The 20493-nt window shown below is 33.3% G+C and overlaps 1 protein-coding gene across 1 annotated transcript; it reads right to left on the bottom strand.

Moving 5' to 3' along the window:
• LOC134266347 (uncharacterized) lies at positions 1-19830 on the bottom strand. The gene is made up of 8 exons (XM_062748595.1): positions 19702-19830; positions 19580-19625; positions 10831-11061; positions 9702-9911; positions 9338-9445; positions 8281-9011; positions 4197-6693; positions 1-2802 (listed from the first exon to the last, which is right to left on the bottom strand). The coding sequence occupies exons 1-8, from the start codon at positions 19759-19761 to the stop codon at positions 1787-1789; spliced, it is 4899 nt and encodes a 1632-aa protein (XP_062604579.1). The 5' UTR covers positions 19762-19830; the 3' UTR covers positions 1-1786.
• Positions 19831-20493: the final 663 nt, after the last annotated feature.

Below are 20493 nucleotides of genomic sequence, written 5' to 3'. Positions count from 1 at the left end.
ATATATATATATATTGAGAAACTGGTGGAATCAATCAATGCAGAAAGTTCTGCAATAAATAGCTACTGTACTTTTTTGCTAATGTCATCACTGATAGCAAGGTTTCTTGGTCGAAAACAAAATCCCAAGATAAAATCTTGCTGTCAAAATATATGTACAGTCTAAATTTCAATTATTTGAATAGGCAAAATTCATCAAAACAGGATGTAAGAAAAAGTACAACGAAATATCCTTAACAAAAAATTGTTTTATCTTAAAGCACAGATAGTTTTCCTTTTACAGCTTTTTAAAGATTTTTCTCTTCAATTTACATCCAACTGTTTATTTAACATAAATTTAAATGTCGTTAAAAAAATTATCATCAAAAATACATGTATATGAAAATAAACATATGATGATACTGTGTAAGTGCAAGTAAAAAAAATTCTGTGAAAGCACATCAAAGTTACAAAAATACTGACCCTGTGCATGTATAAATTGTATAAAAATATAAAGCTATAAAAATACTCATTGCATTTAATGCCAAACAACTTTCAAAATTTTTCTTCGTTGTATTAGAGAAGTCCACTGAATGGTTATGAAAAAATAATTAAAATTTGCAGATTGATTGAAATAGTTGGAGAAAATGAAATATTTCAGTAATAAACATGTACAGACATATAGAAGTCAAAGAACTCTGATCAGAAAAGCTCACTTGATCTACCAATTCAGGATTTAAAACAGCATTAAGTGTTGCATAGCTTCAAGTTTTTACTCAGCAGTCAGTTTGAGGTATTGTTTCATGCACTACTTTTTAGATATTGAAGTAAGAAAATTCCATGTTTTTGTTAACAGCTGAAAAAGACCACATGATAACTACACATGAAAATATTGAATGACCACTAGTTCTATCATGCAACAACAGAAAATTAATGACACATGCTTTAAAAGATCCCTGCAAAATGAGGGCATATTTGGATGATTTTTATGGAATAAATAGCACCTTGAAAAAAAATGTTCCACACATTATGCCTCTTTTAATACAACCATTAAATATTAAATGAAGTCCTTTTTCTATGGTCCACAACAATAACAAAATACTAAACAACAATCACACACAAAGTAAGGAAAATATTTTGGCAGCTGTGTATAATCTATTTGGCAATCTAGTCCCTTAGAAATATAAGGAAATACAACCTTAAAAATACTTCAACCTCAACATTTTTGATGATGTTATAATGTTCTTCTAAAAAATATACATGAAAAACAAAACTACAAAATCAATTTGTCATTGTAAATTAAAAAGATATTTTTTTCATCATGTTCCTACAGTTAAAGCACTAGGAAAAATATTCAAAGTATGTATAAAATACCAGCCCAGTGGTCATGTCATTTGTTCAGATTGTGGTTTGTTTGCATAAATGGTTATTCAAAGAACAGCAGCTCTTCTATCAATGGTTTTGGTCTACAAATAACTTAAGTAACATGCTTTCGCTGGTCTAAACTCTGAATCTTTATATTACTCAATATACAAAGAAATCATTTGGAAGACTTCTGAAAAGCTTCAAAAATATTGAAAAAAATCTGTATTTTATTCAATTGAAAATATCCTTATTTTCAAAACAAAAAATATACATTATGAAAATCCATTAATCAGAATAATCATGATCAACAAATCAATAGGACACTTTCTTTCATGTCCAACATATTGGTGCATATCTCTTTTATGACAAAATTTTTTGGCACAGCCTACTTGCATCTGGTAAAAAATATAAAGAATAAATAATTCTTATCATTCCATCATCTTCTACTCATAGATGATGACTTCACCATCGGAGGAATCTGAGTCTTCCTCAGCCTCACTCTCACTACTAGACGTGTCCTGGTTCTCTCTGATTGGCAGCAGAATTTTCTCTGGAAGATCATCATGTTCATCCTTTTCCTCCTCTTCAACTTTCTCTTCCTTTGGCGGTGGAACATTGACGTATTTGTGTGTTGTAAGGAAGGTACTCTCTTCCTTTGAGACTGTTTCATCTTTGGTGCTGGAGGGGGATGGTTCTGGAACATCTTCGGTGTCTGTCCCCTGTTCTGGGATGGACAAAGACAGTTTCTGGTCACATCTTTTCAAGCTGTCCACACGGGACATCTTGTGCTCTTGACCAGCTCTTTGAATGGCAATGGTGGCTTGCATGTCAATCATGGCATATTCAATGGAAGTAGACTTCTGCATTTTGAGGGACTTTTGGGAAGACTTTCTGCTTTTACGTGTGGGCTTCTCTCGGAGGTCAATCTCGGCATAATTTAACTGACGTTCCAGTTGCTCTGCTGGAAGAGAAAGTGACTGGGAAAATGGAGGCGATGAAGGTGGTGTCAGGTCAATGTTCATGTAGGACATTTTGTGAGAACTAGTTCTTTCTGAAAATTTTGAGTGCATACTCTCTGAACGAGAAAACTTTGGTAAATTGGGAGAATCTCTTTCCCTGCTGAAAGAGCTGAACTGGGACACTTGATCAAAAGTAAACACGCTGGAATTCACAGAGGGAGAATTGGGAGTTTGTGAGGGACTAGAACTGAGACTTTCATTTAGTGGCCGCTTCCTCTCCAGAACTACGTAGCAATTGCCTGCTCTTGGTCTCATGTAAGTGTAGGCTGCACTGTTCCGTAATGCACTTTCACTGCTAACACTGTCCGAGTAGGAAGAAGACAGAGAAATTTCATCATCAGAGGGGCTGTCATGGTCCAACTCTACAACTACTGCTGTTGACTTAGATTCCTGGTCCTCCACAGTGCTGCTTACAGATGCAGGTGATCTTTCCTTCACTGCTACAATTCGAATTTACCAACATAAATGTAAATAGCTATTCATCAACATCCAATGGATCCCAAAACTTTCAGATACGTTGAATGAAACAAATAACAGAACATAAACTAGAAAACTGACCAGTCAGCAAGGGCCCCGCCATGGGGTAGAATTAATAGGGTGCAGCTTACGGAATGATTAAAAAATGTACGAAGAATAAGCAACAGCAACAGCAACTGTATTCTTAAAATTTCAAGATAATTCCTGAATATTCAAAAACCTGAAAATAATATCCTTGTACTTACATTAGGCAGTAAATTATTATGAAGAATTTGTGTTATATAAAATACCAGCCTTGAATGAATGCAAATAACATGAAGGCTTGACCTTAACTTCAAACAAACAGCAGTTGCAGACAAAGGTTTTCATTAATCTTAAAGTGACAGAATAAAGAAAAGCCTACTAAATTTTCTGCAGCTGGCTATCCCAAGGGATTAATTGTACCTCTCTCCTCATTTTCTTCTAAAGTACAATAAGAACTTTTTCAGTATTAATGATAGAATGGGGTTTTTATACAACTATTCTAAAAATTAATAATATGCTTGAATTAACATAAAGTGAAAAAAGTAAATCAAAAGATGGTTAAAAAAATCTTCTTTAATCTATTTCTTGTTATTAGAATTCAATGAAATCATAACTATTTAACAAATATAAATTATAAAAAATTATAATATTTAAATCCACATTTCAGAGTGTTCATAGCATTCCAAATTGACTTAACTTAAAAACAAACTTCATTTGCAGACAGAGGTGGTAATTCATCTCTATTTGACAGATAAAGATAATGCTCTGGATTTTCTTCAGGAGGAAAGCTAATTAATCCCAATAGCAGCATTCAGTTTTACAATAGGAACATCTTCAGCAGTTATCTCTCTTTGCCAATGCTTTTGTATATAAAGTTAAGGAATCTACCCCACCACCCCAGCTCCAAACCAGGGGACATAGAGCATCAAAATATGTATTTCTGCCTACTGAACTATCATACCAAATTTGTACTTGATAGGGCAGCCATAAAAAAAGTTGCCCATTCATTCTTATGCATAGTTAAGGAATCTACCCAACCACCCCAGCTCCAAACCAGAAGACATAGAGAACCAAACTTAGCATCAAAATATGTATTTCTGCCTACTGAACTACCATACCAAATTTGAACTTGATTGGGCAACCATAAAAAAAGTTATTAGAAAAAAACAGAAAATTTGTGGACGGAAGAGTGACAGACGGACAGACAGACAGCTAGACAGACAGACGGACGGACAGAGTGATTACTATAGGGCACCCGCAAATCCTTGCGGGGCCCTAATAATACCAGAATAAAATTATAAAAAGTTACGAGTTATAGATAAAATTGAAATACCTTGTCTTGGCACCCATATTGATTCTTCTACTTTTTCACCAGGTTTAGCATCATCTTGGTCACTGGGAGCAATCATAGCATAGCTGTGCTCAGATCTGAATGAGGAAATACTCTTATTGTCTAAAGTATTATCTTCTTTCAAGACTTCCTCTTTCCCAAGAGAAGGTGCACTTTCCAAAACAGGAGACAATGCAGAACAAGGGTAGCTCTTTTGCTTCGGAGGTATAAATGGTGGTAATGAAGCTACATACTTTGCAATGGCTGCTGCTTCTTCGTATGGTGAAAAAGCTTTTTTGGGACACATATTCAGCTTAAAGTCATCAGATTTCAATGAATTAGTTTTTTCAGAATCTGTGTCTCCATAGTAGTCCTTCACCTTCGAATATTTCATGAGGTCAATAAGTTTTTCATCATCTGTTTTGCTAGAAGTCTGACAAAGTGGCATTTTATATGAAGGTTCATCCACTCTTAACACTGTGAAAATTCCCATCTCCTGTGTTTTGCGAAACTTTTGAAAAGATTTTGGAGACAGACATTTTCCTTCTGATTTACTTTTTGATGCTGAATCCTCTGAATCTGTCTGTCCATCACAAGGCCCTGTGTACCCAGTTCTATTGGTGGAACTGGATTCACAACTGTCTGTGTCCTTTGTCTGTTCTGATTGCTGTGGTCCAATCAATTGACTGTGTTCATCAGTGGTCCCATTAGAGTTAAATGAATCTTGTGAGGTTTGATGAAAATTGTCTTTGGAAGCATTCATCTCCATAAAACTAGATCTGTTTGGAAAGCTGGAGGAACGTCTTCTTTCCAGCATTTCAGACTGACTTTGGCCACCACTGCTACTGTTTGTTGAAGCTACACTTGATGTTGAAATGTCCTTCCCATTTGCATTGTCTCTGCTTCCATAAATGTTGCTTAGAGTTTTGTCTAGGCAACTTTCACTTGAACTTGAGTTCAAAAGATTTTCTTGACTCTGAGACATACTTTTCCTGTTCCCTGAATTTCTTCTGATCAATCTTGTCAGAAATCCAGGACTTTTTCCTGAATTTTCAGTACTTTTGTCACTATTAACAGATTGCACTGATGTTGCACTGGCACTTTTATGAACATCCTCAGAACTTGTTAGAATATTGTGTTTCTGGAAGTTGATCAAGTTTGGGAAAGGCAAAGAAGACTTCCCCTTCAAGATTTCTTTGGCATTTTCAGAAGATGTATTTTGTTTTGATGCTTCTTCTTCAGAATTGCGTCTGGAGATTTTTGGTGAAGCTGATGGGTCATCACCCTCAATAACAGAGTCTCTTACTGCCTTGGTATTGCTAACATAACTTTGCAGGGACTGTAGGTTTTCGAGCACAGATTTCTTTGGACTAGTGAGATGATGCATAAGTAAATAGTTTTCTTCTCTGACTGGTGTGTTTGGAGTGTCAGTTAAACTGAGTGAATGCTGAAACACTGGTCTGAAGAAGATATTTTCAGAGATAGAGGAAGCACTACTGGATCTTGTGTACACTTTCTGAGGAGAGGATGTAGAAGATTCGACCTCATCTTTGGATTTCATTGTCACCCTTTCATCTTCGAACATTCCGCTCATATCCATGTAACCACAAGTATCATCAGGGTTTAGATTTTCCTTCCCAGCTGCAGAAGGAGAACGTTTAGGAAGCCTCACTTTCAGTGGCCCATCCTTATAATCGGACAGCTCTGATGAACTTCCTCTTGGTGTATGGAGCCCAATTTCAGATCGTCTTCTGCTGCTAGGTGATGAATCAACTCCAGCCATCAAGAAATAATTTTGCTCTCTTTTTGGATTCATCACTGGGTTGATACCTTGTCGTGGACTTGAATATTGTGAGGAATACTTATTTCTTTTATTCAAATGAGCTCTGTGTCTGCCTGGAGGGACAGGAGGTGGACAAAGGGGTCTACTCTTACTCAGAAGAGCTGGTCCTTTTGGAGGCAGTGCTGGCGGTTGTCGAGAGGCTTCTATGGCAGCATAATCATTTGCGTAAATGCATTCTGTGTTTGCATAGTTTGATTCAGGGAGATCAATAGGAAGTTTCTGAGATTCTCTATCAGTCCTTTTCCCATAACCCATCTTAGCTTTTGCACTCATTCGATCTTTTGGAGATTTTGATTCACTTTCGTAACTTCTCTGAGAGATGATACTGCAGGTGTCATCATCTGACTGATTCCTAACATACACATGACATTTATCCACCTGTACACCACCATCATACTTGTCCAAATTGACGTAAGGAAGCGGAGCAGACATTTTGGAATGAGAGGGTATTTTGCGTAACCTTGACACCAGATTGGGACTCAACAAAACACTGTCTGAATAACCAGAAATGCTACCCTGAGAACTTATTGTGGAGTAGCGATCATGTCGGGGACTAAGGGTGGCACGGCGGTTATTTTTAGATTTTTTCCTGGGTAAAGGTGGTGGTTTTTCTTTCAGGGATTCCTGTTTTTTCTCTGTAGGCTTTTCTTTTACACCCTGGAATGAAATATTGTTAAAATTATTGTCAAATTAAATTTAAAATGCTGTGATAATGCATAATATTATTGAATTTTTCAACTGATGTTTCAACAACTTGCATTATTTCTCTTAAATGAAAGAAATGTATAGATTGACATCAATGATGAAAGTCCAAATAATTAATTCAAAATGCATATTATGCAGAAAATTAATAGTTCTAAGTTTGTAATTTCAGGTTTAAATATGATTTGTACTTGCATTTTAAAATTGCAAATATAGTATAAAGAATATATACAATTAATATTTTAAGCATACAGTGAAAATGCTTTATACAATTGAGGTTACATTTGAAATCAAACACATTACTTGCTTCTACAACATGCAATTTCTTTTAATAAGCTTAGGGCTATTCCAGAAAAAAAATGTAGGGGGGGGGTTTGGAAGGCAATTTTATTTCTACCCCACCAATACATTTTTAATTGCTTTCTCCCCCACTGCCCATCAAAATAAAAATGATTTTAATACAACCACTCATCTAAATTTAAAATATTTTTTTAAGAGTTGTGTTCAAGTTATCTATATATAAAAATAAAATTTTATGTACCAGTACTTTTTTCTAGCATTTGCACTTCACACGATTTGAATTGAGTGTTAGCTTTTGGGATCTATCCAAACCAGAGCCTTGTTAAAAAAGAGAAAACTTAATAAATATGATGAAAATCTAAATATGCACAAAAAATTCTTTTTTTCATTACTTTGAAAATGATTTAATCTTTTTGAAAAGAATTTAGAAAGATATTTTTATGCAAATAAATTTTAACAGAAGCAAAAGCTTTTTAAGACTATACAATCAACTAAAATTTTTTAGTTCAAGTCCAAAGTTCTTTTTTTAAACAGATCACAGGGTTGCTGCTATAGCCTATAGGTTAAAAAATGTACCCCTTCAGGTCTGTCATACATACCACTGAAAGCCCTATAAATAATGATTTGTATTTATCTGTTCTGATGCTTGACTTTGTAATCTGTAAAGTTTGAGTAAAACTAATACATGTTAACATTTACTAGTAGAAATAATATTCCTATGATAATTAAAATATATATTGTGAATTATAGCCTATCCTTATGTTGTTTATACCAGGGACCTATATCATGTATATTCTAAGTATACTTTGTATATAGGTCCCTGTTTATACCTTCTTCACAACAAAAAATTCTGGGTTTTTTTTCTTTTCTTTTTTTTTGGAGGGGTTGGGGAGGGGGCACATTTAAGTTATGTAGGGCATTATCTATTTAGTGGAAATGTGAAAAATACCAAGTCTAAATCCCACCTAACAACTACAGGTTATCGTTTCTGAAATATATAATTTTTAATTCATTTTAAATGAATTAATTGTAATAATGGGTCAAATGTTAAACACATTTTTAGGACGAGAGTTTTTTTTTTAAATAAAAAAAGTGCAACCACCCATCTAAAAATATAATGGATGAGGACAACCACCCATGCAAGTTTAATTGCTCCAGTCCCCATTACCCATACAAAAATACATGAAGTGCCTTCCAACCCTCCCATACATTTTTTTCTGGAATAGCCCTTAATACATGTACCTTCATGATTTCCTCTAGAAGGCTTATCTCCCTTTGCAGCTCTTGCTCAGATTTCTGTAGATTTTCCAGCTCTAGCCGCCTACAACTCTCTGACTCCTCCTCAATTCTAGATGGCACTGAGGTGACAGACAATGACTTACTGTTCTCGCCATTACAGCTATAAACACCATAGCCACAGAGGGAGGGGGCACTGGCCGACACTTTCACCATCTGTCCCAGAGTGGACACCGAATTGTCTCCCGAGGATATACTCATCTGAGATTCAGAACTCGGTCCACTAGCAGAGCTCATACAGGCCTCGGCCTCGATCCACTGTTCAATTCTGTTGTCTACACATTCTTTGCTGAGTTTATGAGACAAGATATTTGAGACATTTTTAACTTCCTGAGAGTTTTGAGATGAGAAATGGTCGGGCTGTTGAAAATGTTTGGTATTGAGATAAAGACTACAATTGTCCACTTTCCTTACACGGCTAGGAGGTACATCGTACAGGAAGTATTTGAGGTATTTCCTTTTCTCCAACTCTAGTTCAGTTTTGTATTTCAGGAGCTTTTCGTTGTAAGCAGATGCATGAGAGAAATCAGTAAAACTAAGAGAGTGGCGCTTGGACCTCTTATCTTCCAGGTACAATTGTTCCCCAGCAGTTGTCCAGCTCTGAAAGTCCCTGAACTGGCTATTATCATTAAAAGAACTGCTGACTGGATCCAAATGGTAGTCATACAGTTGAGATCCTACAGAGGGAAAAATAAGATTGATCTTAATTATTATGTGCATTCATTTATAGAAAAAAAAACCTCTTTTTCTTTAATATGTTATTTTCTTTGATTTGTACTAGTCCCTCAAGTATGGCATTGGCAATTTTAAGTTATGTAACTGAACACTTTTTTTCAACAGTTCAATAAAAATAAAATTTTCAACTTGAAGTAAAATCTGTGAAATCTTACAGAAAACACCAGCATTATAAAAACATCTTTCAGATTATGCCCACAATATAAATATTTTTATAAAAATGTATTTTTCATCAAAAATTAGAAAGGCATCAAATATAAACACGTACTTCTTATAATGAATTTCCTACAGCTTGCAGTCTTTCCCAGGCTCGCTAAGCTGACAATTTCATTAATCAGTTCAGCCTGTTCTGAGGAGATTGCATGAACTCCTCCCCCTGTAACAAATTATTAATAAATTTTAAAAAATACAATTTTTATCTCTGAAAAAAATCATGTTGAAAAATATACAAGAAAAGAACCTTCAAAAGTTTAAATCTGAGGCCATAAAATGCATCAGTAAAGTTAATATGTCAACTCAAGAAGTGTAAATCAATCAAAAAATACCACTACTAACCCATGTATCTGGCACAAGCACATAGAAATTACGTACTTATCTACATGTTTAAAGAAATACAAATCTTTTTCTCCAACCTTTTCCACAGTTAGATCCTCCTTCGAAGATGAACTTTTTATCCACGACCCCAAATCGTCTTAAATCGGAGATCTGCCAGGCAGCCAGGACTTTTGGAGGGATTCCGTTTGTCAAGCAGAACTTCTGGCCATGAATGTGCATTCGGAGATCATCCAAAGGGAGCTTACTGTTGTTAGGGACATTAGTAACTTGTACCTTGAATTGGTCCTCTGCAAAATCAAAGCAGAATATGATGAAATTTCCATCCCTCAAGCAATGAAAAATAAAAAATTTCTCCCAAATGATTTACAATGATGAAACAAAAGAATGTTTATACAGGGTATAATATTGAATGTTGAAAGAGAAGTCTTAATCATACATGTAAAAAACTTTCAAAGAGAGCTTCCCTACATAAAATTTATATAAAAACTTGCCTTGATACCTTGACTCATAAATTATTACAGACATGCAGTCTCAGCTTTTTCTACATAGAACTGACGATGTGCAACCTCAGTGCACTAGATTTTATATGGCATGTTACGACCAATAGATTGACTGCACTTTTTATTCAATAACGTAATCGAGGATGTTTTTCAATTCATAAAACAAATTTAGCTGTGCACTTTTTGAGTCTAACGATATGTCATACTTTTAAAGAAGGAAAAACACTTAATTTATTTGATATAAACAGACCCTATATGCCATTTCTAATCTTTCACATAAGAAACATCCTGTTATTTTTGTGAATGAATCTCCAATTCTATTTGCTTTTAAGATTTCTCCCCGAGTGACTCTGCACTTAAAGAAAAGTACAGAGGCTACACCATCACAAGGTCACTTGCTATTGTGTGAACAGTTAATCTGTCACTTTCTGTTGTGTTTCCTGTGAGTAATATTTCTAAGAACCACAAAAGACATCTTTAGAAACACTTGACATCCTTTATTTTATGATACTGCTCTTTGCAAATATGAACAAAACTTTCAATCTTATTAATAAAAAAAATTTTAAACTGTTAAATTCAGCAAAGATGCTAAGACACAAATAACACGAGGTTTTAAATTTAAAAGATAAATTTACTTTCAAATCAATTTTTTTTAAATGAGTTTTATTTTAGATAATGGATAATAGAAATTTAAAACTTTTGATACCTTCCCCAAGACTTCTTCTGATCTTGATCTCGAACTGTATCAGATTATCCCTGTTTTCAAAAGAGAAGAGTGTGATTTGTTTCTGACAGATGATGGCTAAGACATTGGTCTCCTTGTCGTAGCTGAACCCTGTCTCCACACCAAAAAACCCCTCCAGATTAAAGTTCGTCTTGGGCTGTCGTTTATGGACATCCTTAACATCCACCTTAAATAGCTGTACATTGAGCTGATCTGAAAGACAAAATCAACACTGGGTTACAGATTTAGTGATTTGTGTGTGTCGAGTCACGTCTTTTGTGTGTAGAAACATCATGTTTCTTTGTTTTTTTGTGTGTCTGAAATTTATCCTGTTTGTGTTTGAGGCGAAAATTTGTTGTTTTTTAACAGATAAAAAACAAGTTTAAGTGGGAGAAAGAAATCATGAATCAGTTAATGTTTGTCATAGTGTGTTCTTTTTTTTTCCTTTGGTTGATTTTGGATGATTCAGACACACTATAGAACATTAATAGCTATAGGTGAAGTAAGCCAGAGTCAATGCTAATTTTTCTCTATAAGAAGTCTTTGGCATCTTAAATGTAAACAATTAACCTTTCAAAAAAGCTCTAAATGGACCCAAATTTCATTTTTAATATATTTTGTATTTATAGTAATTATTATACATCTTTCAAAAAGGAGTTGAACAAACAATGTCAACTTTATCTTGATAAATCATACCTCATAATAATCACAAACAATTTATTTACAAGCAATGAGATTTCTACTTTTGTATAAAAATTATTCTTTTACAAAATGCATGAAAAGAATTGAAAACTTAATTTTATCCTCCCAAGTTGAGGAAAAAAGTTGTTATCCAGATGTATTTCAGAGTGCACTTCAAGCACATGTACCTATGCGGAAAAACAATTAGATAATTGCTGTTTTCCCATAATCACTTAGCAAAAGATAAACCATCTTAAGACAGCCTATTAGCTCGCTTGACCTCCTGCATGTCCCATTAGTCTTTGGACATCAAAAGCAGAATTCAACTAACAAAACTTCTTGCATATCAATTAAAGGAAGCCGAAACCATCAGATAATCTTCATCTCCTACTAGAATGAAATCTCTTAATGTGACTCATAAGCTTTTTTAAATGAAGATAGATAAAAACTTAAATCAAGGGAAAGATCTCTCGCTTACAAAAATCATGACCCACTTAAACTTGGTCAGAAAATCTGCCTTCAAAAAGATGAGATGCTCTCTCAAATATTAAAAACGGAGAACATCTGGAAAACTTAAAAAAGTATCCTGTAACTAGTCTGTGTGGTTTAATTGGCCTCAAACTCAGGGCTCAGAGAAATAGATCTGAGTGCCTGTTGATGCTTAAGAAGCAGTTGTCTAGCACAGCAAGCCACCCTTTTACACCTTATTTTTTTCTCTCCCCCTGTTCTGGTTTTGCGGCTCTTTCAACACAAGGTATTGTACCAGCTCATTTCTTTGTTGTTAACATAAACATCTCCAATGAAGAAGTTTAAAGGTTTTAACAGTTCATTTCTTTACATTGTACCTGGCTGGGTTCTTTTTTTGAAGGGCCTTCATGATAAATCACTACAATTATTGTCAGGTCTGGAGCATATGTAAACTCGGGTACACCAAACCGTAACTTATGACGACATATTACAGCATAAAAGAAAATCGAATGCAGTGTTTCTGCAAGACCAACATGCAATATGAACAGTTTTAGATAAATAATAAAAAGAACAATTATGCAGAATAAAAACTGGCATGATCACACACAATGAAAACCTGTATAGCATTACCAAGGTGTAGGATTTCAATGGGGTATATAGATTTTAATCAATTTCTTTTTCTTTCTTTTCAACTGCTTCAAGTTTTCACTTAAAACGTACCCATTGCTCAGCTAGTTAGGGTCAAAGGGCTTAAACACAACTGCATGCTGAATGCTTTCCAGGCTTGCCACTTTATGGCAATAGAGCCAGAAACATGAAGACTATATAATGAACAAATAGCAACATATCAGGAAATTTAAGGATAACCATCATACTTTAAAATCATGATATAGCTGGGTTTTTCAACTAAATTTAAGAATATGAATAGCAAGTTTAGTTATCAATTTTAACTTTTCATATATCAAACTGCATTTTCTTCAATTTTGGGGAAAAAAATGACTACTGGAAAAATTTACACATTCACTCAGTACCATTTGGGAAAAAAAGGTACCTTTTTTGAATTGCCAATGGGGACCTTGAACAACCCCAATTATAGACAATCGAAAACCCTGGAGCCTTTTAAATAAATATGGCAATGTTTTGTTCAATAACATATTAATTTAAAGTAATCAAGTACAAAGTTTTGGAGTGCAGCCCTGACATTTTAAAGGTACAGGCTATGAGTGCAGATAGTGAAATGCATGTATGATTTTTTGCATTCATAATTTGAACTTCTAGTCAATCTAATTCAATATTTTTATCACTATATAAAAGAGAACATTTTTCCAGAGACCAAAGGAACCCCGAATACCCTGCACCAAAGGCCTAAAAAATTAAATAAAACCAGAAGTGTGGCACGTCAAAGGAGGGGACAAAATGGCATACTTAACAGAGTACGTAGTACAGTATATATGGGCCGATCTTCTACCAGACAAAAACATTGTCAATAATAGACCTTCTCTGCTTATCAACAGACATCTTAATCAGCTATTCTCCTGGCAATCATTATCTGGTATACAAGAGATACCAAACCTATTTACAAAAGCTAAAATAATCAGTGAGTAAGCCTGTCTTAAATTAATGGAATGGCTATCAAAAATTGTATGTAGAGATAGCATGTCTCATTGTTTTTCCTGAATCATGTTGGTGCTGAATCAATATACTCATTTTTTTTTTCCAGGAACCAATTAAAGATCATACTGCATCTTTTATTCCAAGCTAAGGGGTCATAATTCTGAGTAATCGCAATATTTGTTTAATCAGCCGGAAGAAAATTATGAGGATTTCTTGGATTGGCTTTATTTGTATTTAAAGAACCTAAGTATATTTTGACAAATTTCCACAAAAAACAATTGTGACAGACTAAGTGTATATACAAGTACGTAGCTTTAATTTTTTCTGAGAATAATGTTTACAGTATATGTCGGACAAATAATGAATTGTTGAAAATATTTTGAAATGGTAGATGTATACTAATTTACTGTGATTTTTAGTAGCATGAATTGTAATAAATACTTTAAACATTATTTAAAAGAAAAGTATTTTAGATGTGAACATTTCAAATGTTAAAATATCAAATGTGAAATGCATGTACACTCTGTAACTTTCAAATTGTATACATTAATAACATCTAGTTATAATTCCCCTACTAATATAATCATGCACTTACTGAAGTATAAACCTTGACAATTTAACAATGAACTTTTTTCTGAAATATTAAACAAATGTGTTTATCATATAAACTCCAAATTCTTTAAATTGCTGAAATAAATGTCTACATAATTAGGTAAAAAATGAAATAGAAGTTTCTGACAAGACATATATTTAGCAGGTTTATAACTGATAAAGCTTTCACAGAACTCCCATTGTCTGGAGAAGATTAAACATCAACCTAATTTATGTGTGTTCAACAGCCCCTATCCATCATTTGATACATTACATATGTATAGATCATAAAAAGAAATATGTGCACACATTCCTTTATATCTATAGTAAAATAAAGGCAGAAATTGTATCTTAAATCAAAGACGAAATAATAAAAAGAAATTGGGAGTCTTGCTCTAGGTAGAGTACGTGTGTTAAATAAATTCACCTTAGACAAGATTATTGCTTTCTGCAGTATAAAGGAAAATAATTGCATATTTCAGCCATGATATCATTGCATACAAGACAAGATAGGGGAAAAAAATAGAATCCATTTAGTATGACAGACATTCCAAAGTGTTCCGATTTATAACAAAACATTGCTCATCTGTTCCACGCTAATACAAAACAAATGATTTCCGAGACAGGAAGTGCCCCATACATATTACATGGCTTCCTTCATTTCCGAAGCTTTCACTTTAGAGATCTGAGCACAAAAGACTTCTAATTACCTTATTTCTTTCTAAAAGAAAGATGGGTTGCAAAAACAAGACAATGGCAACCGTTTTTTAACAACTAAAGGCATACGCTATTAATAGATCACGTAGATTGTTTTATTATGATACTTAAATATTCCAAAATCATTTACCATGTTTGATCCAACAAATATCCAGTGCACTTGAAAAACTGAGAAACTGACACCAAATACCTTTTTATAACTTATTTCGTGCTAAAGAAAATTAAAGCACAGATAACACTCTACAAATTAATTATTTACTTTCATTATCGAAACAATGTATTTTAGAACAAATTAAATAAAAACAAGAAATAAATTAGGGTTACAATAATTGATGCATTAAGGGCGAATCTGTAAGTGAATTAACTACACAGTCACGAAAACTGTGATTCAGAATTTTTGAAATCTCCAAGATTAACGTAAACATATATTCATTCAAATCTTAATACAATACTGCTACATATTTAAGCAAAGCTGCATCAACTTCTGTAACACATTTTTTTTTCTTTTAGACAGACTTTGACATTAATTATTTGATAAAGAATCCCCAGACCTCATCAAGCAATAATGAATTCCAGACAGAGAAAAAAACATCCTCACACCATTTTTATACTTTTCTTCCTAAGCTGCCTCCTTCTAATAAAGCCAGGCAATTTTGACATTAAATATTACATTAATCACCTTGTATACGTCAATAATATCAATAAACACCAAACTTTTTACATCTTAAATTTTTCTCAGTTTCTGAATTTCACAACTCCACCCAAACCATTAAACTCTTAACATTTTATAAACTCTGGATTCATACAGAATGTACATCACATTTTTTAAAGACAATCTAGCTTAAGCAATATGTCCTCCCTAAACAGAAAGCTCTACAGTCAACTTTTTTCTGCCATAAATGTTTTCTAAATCTATAAAGACTCTACACCCAAACAAAAATTCTTGACTTGGGTAATTTTTGGAATCCTGCTATTCTGACAATTTGCCTTTCACACTAAACTTCAGTTACATATAGGTCACATCATTTTCATTATCTTCAAAATGAACTACCAGATAAATAGAAGCAGCTTCTAGGAGCCAAAGTTCATCTTTCTAGCTGTCTCTAGTGTAGAAAATGACTACTGGGGGTCCCCTTGTATCAGAATTAACAGAACATTTGCTGATGTATCAGCAGGAAGCCAGCAGATAATCAGTGTGTGAATATTACAAAAAATAACAAATATTCCCATCATTAGTTCATTCATATAGAAATAATATGAAACATCCTACCAGGATCCCAGTGCATAGGACACTCGGCTATCAAAATACATGCTGGGATTAAACATGCTGCATCTGTTAATACATTTGAATTTCCACTCTTTAGAATATACACACTACACAATAATTACAATGTTCATTGGGGGGGGGGGTTATATATATTTATAATCACATACATTTCACTTCCAATTTTGTCCAATATCTTCAAGACTGAAGAGTGCAATGGTGACCTTATCAATTCAACATTTTGACATAACATTTTTGTTTATCAGCTTTTTTATATTTGATTGATCATTCCATATAATTTACTTTTTAGTTTAAGCACAGAAAAACAGTTTATTTATTTTTAATAAACATCTTTCCCTACTATAAAAATACACAAGGGAGGAATCTAAAAATAGGAAATTCTCACAAATTTTGACAGGACTTTCTATCTTGTAACTTTCGTTGCGGAATGTAGGAGTGAGTGGAGTATCCTATTCAATTTTAATATTCTTCAGTCAAATTCTAATCAACGCGTATCCTTAGTCATATAACTAACCTCTTTTCTCGATATTTGGATCTGGCGACAGTCACCATATGAATTTCCGGCGTTTTTGAATGCAGGGCTCTGATTGGTTGCTTTCTGTAGATAACTCGTACACAAAGTAGCTCTTTAATTTTGTGCACCAAAACGGAGGGAAAATCAAACTGTCGTGATGGCATTGAACAATACAGGTGTGGTTTCATTTTACGTATTTTACTATATTTGGTTACATTTATCTATATAAACATGTTGAATATCCTTCACGAAGCATGTCAATCCTTACAGTTTATTTTTTGTTTACAGAAAGCAAACAATCAGAGCGCTGCTTTCAATTGACGCATATGGAAATATATAATTCCAAATATAAAAAGAGGTTGTTATATGACTAACGGTACGCGTTGATTTTGAAATCCAGTTGTCTGAAGAATATTAAAATTGAATCTATATCTCCAAAATCAGCTACTTGATCCGCAACGAAAGTCAGCTTTTTTAAAGATAGAACTCCTGTCAAAATTTGTGGTATTAATTTACCTATTTTTAGAACCTCCCAAGTGTATTTTTATAGTAGGGGTAACAAATTATTAAAGGAGCCCCTGTGATACATTGTGTATATAATTTACTATTTTAGATTTAAGCACAGTCACCAAAACAGTTTCAATTCTGTATCAATTATGTATACTAAACATCTTTCAAGACCTGTTCATCCAACTGATTTCTTCATCCATCTCATGTTAGTGTTTAAGTCTCAAATGTTTTAAATTCCTATCAATAAATTTAGAATATAACGACCTAAAAAATGATTTGGACAATTCACAGCAGTTTTGAAAAAAATATTTTGGGTACTGATGTGTGAAGAAATTGAGAAATAAAATGTTGATAATGGGACAGGATGGTTTCATGACCCTTTCTGTATTCAACATTAATATTACTTAAATGGAAAATGCACTTCAGTTAATCTTCCTCACCAAAGTAAATATATAATTCCATTAAAAAAATATGATAAATTAATGTTTGATCTTTGAAATCCAGTCAGTCCAAACTACAACTGGCAGGCAGCATTTATCCCAAAATTAGCAGAGACATTTTCAGCTTTTAATACTAAAATTTGTGAATGCATGCAATTATTTTACCACAGAACCACCCAAGTTTATCATGCATACAAATCATTAAAGGATGTACAGGTGTGTATAAATTTAAAAGTTTTCTGAAATTCAGTATTTTCGATTTGTTGACAAATTCAATTTCATCTTGGCAAACATCTATATCTTAGTAAGGAAAATTCATCAATCAAACTCCTTTTCTGAATGTTAAAATAAACATAAAACGTTTTTCAGTAGTGCCTTCTCGTCCAAAAAAGTGATTGTCCTCTGTTTATTTCATTTCTCTAATGATTTAATAAATAATTATATAAGTGGCGTAATAGAATTTTGTGGTAAAAAGCTTATTGACTAGAAGAAATATCTTATTTTAAAAAAATGAAAAGATGGAAACTTGAATGGTTTAAGAGCTACCTAGTGGATCAAACTAAAAGAAAGTCAAGTGCTTAAAATTATGATTTCTATCCTTTTAAAACAAAGATTTTTTTGCCTTTCTTTCAATACATCTACTACTGAAACTACAAAGAATTTGAAAGCATTCTCTTGTGTATCATCCTGTTATCCAAAAATATTCTCTTGTATACATAAAAAGTGGGGGAAGGGGAATATTTCAAACAAGATTGTGAAACAGCTGTTCTCGTTGTTTGTGGCATAATTAGAACAGGGGCTCTGTGCGAAACCAAGTCCTAGACTTGTGTCGAAATTTGAAGACTTCCAGTTCCTGCTTTTCTTCAAAATGTTTGCAAACAAAAAGCGTTAACCCAGATTACCTAGCAGTCTTTGCCGACTTTTTTTCCCTACTTCAAATTACAAAGATGCAGAATATTTCCGGGAAAAAAGCAGTATTTTTCAACCAATTACAAAGAGTGATGAAGAAAACTCCATCCTCTTGGATTTAGAAAATAAAAATAAAACCATTTGAAGTAAATCTTTTAATTTGCTTTAAAACCCCTACAAGAATTTCATTATTTTTGCAACTGAAATGTCTGTTATAATTTCCGCAATCAGTTCCGAACACACTTGAGACAGGACAGTGTGTCTGTTACTGATAATGTTTTATGACCAATACCAAGTAGCAGAATTAATTTTGTTGTGGTATTAAAACAGATGCATTAACTTATAAAGGAATTTCCTGTCTCTCTCATATTAAAAATTAGTATTTGTCCTTTTCATGAGAAAAAGAAACTTGGGTTCTGTCACATTAATTACCATGCTATTATATACGAGTGTGCACAAAAATATTCAATATTCAATATTAAATTTACAAATTAAAAATAAAAACAGGAAAGAAAATCAATGAATTAAAAAAAATGTAAGACACATAAAATAAAAAAAAACATCAATGGTGGGCCCTTCATGAAGAAGTGACAGATAAAAGATTTTTGGATGACTTGAGCTTTGTTTACTCATTCCACATGTTTTGAATTATAACTGTGTTGGGTTAGTCTAACCCAGTCTCTATTTCCTGAACCAACATGACTAAAAGATTATCTTTTTCAGGAGTGTGTCAAAAATCAATGTGTTTCCGTGGCATCTAAAACCTCCAACTGAGTTCCAAAATTTCCGATTTCTAGGGACAAACTCAAACTAGGATGTTACACATTTACACACATTTCTTTATTAGTAAAGAATGTGCACTTTTCAGAATTTAATGTCACAGATAATTAAACGCTTAGTTAAAATAAGAAATTTGTTAATTGAAAGTATATGCTGTATTCCCTGATAAACTATATAGTGTTGACATTACCCCTTAAAAAACTAAACAAAAAGTTTACTCACCAGCTACGGGAGAAGGTTTTCTCAATATACACCAGCGCCGTTTCCACTAAAAGAACATAAACTTTCATTAACAAAAAAAAACTAACAAATTCGCAAAATAAAACTATGACAGCAATGTTTACCTTTTTCCCCTCTCGATATTTCACTCTGCCCTCTGTCACAACACAGCTTACATCCGACATGTTGGTCCCATTCTTACAATGCCGCAGTGAATGGTATGCACTGATTTAATTGGGCACCTCAAAACAGTAGCAGCTGAAGAGGGATTGGCTCAAAACTCAATTTCGCGCGGTTAACCAAATATAAATCCGATTCAACATATACACTCATCCCAGTTTTAATTTAAGGTCATCTGAGTCACTTGTCTGGAGCACCCTAACTTTTTAAATGTAGATTATTTTATATATAGTATTTTTCTCTGAGTTTGAGATAATAACGAAATAAAGAGAGAGCCTCAGAGAGAGAGAGATGGAGAGATCAACGTGTATAAGTTCTTGCAATGTGAAAAAAAAATTATTTGTTAAATGTATCACATGAAGCAAAAATTAAACGACTATTTTTGACATGCATAAGCATATAAATATTTTCATTCATTTTTCTTTTAGGCTACACCAATTAAAATTCTTGTTCGTCGGACCCGCGCGCTCGTATTTGAACAAAACTATGTAAATAATATTTCTTTAAATTTCCCGCACCATGGGAATTCTGTGCTTTTTTCTATTCCATTTCCGCTCTATTTTTTAAATTTTAATCTGATTACTCTTCAAATCAAAAAAAAAAAATAATTGACCGCTCAAATAATGCTTACAAAAGAGTAATAATATTATTATTTAACCGCTTGCCCGCTCGTAATTTTTTTCATCAAATATCCGACGAACAAGAAATAAAATTGTTGTGGCATTAAAAATAATATT

Source organism: Saccostrea cucullata, unplaced genomic scaffold, assembly GCF_032062105.1.
Source record: "Saccostrea cucullata isolate Sc308-1 unplaced genomic scaffold, CSIRO_AGI_Scuc_v1 ctg914, whole genome shotgun sequence".
In the NCBI taxonomy this organism is placed as follows: Eukaryota; Metazoa; Mollusca; class Bivalvia; order Ostreida; family Ostreidae; genus Saccostrea; species Saccostrea cuccullata.
The sequence above is the reverse complement of the archived record's forward strand: the minus strand, read 5'-3'. Positions and strand labels throughout refer to the sequence as shown.

What these genes read in the sequence shown, in the direction of transcription:
- LOC134266347 (XM_062748595.1), bottom strand. Translation starts at nt 19,761, where the DNA reads ATGTCGGATGTAAGCTGTGTTGTGACAGAGGGCAGAGTGAAATATCGA. An exon ending in TTCTAGAGGAAATCATGAAG is followed by an intron (nt 6,694 to 8,280) that starts GTACATGTATTA and finishes ATTTCATTCCAG; the next exon opens with GGTGTAAAAGAAAAGCCTAC. An exon ending in AATATGGGTGCCAAGACAAG is followed by an intron (nt 2,803 to 4,196) that starts GTATTTCAATTT and finishes TTCGAATTGTAG; the next exon opens with CAGTGAAGGAAAGATCACCT.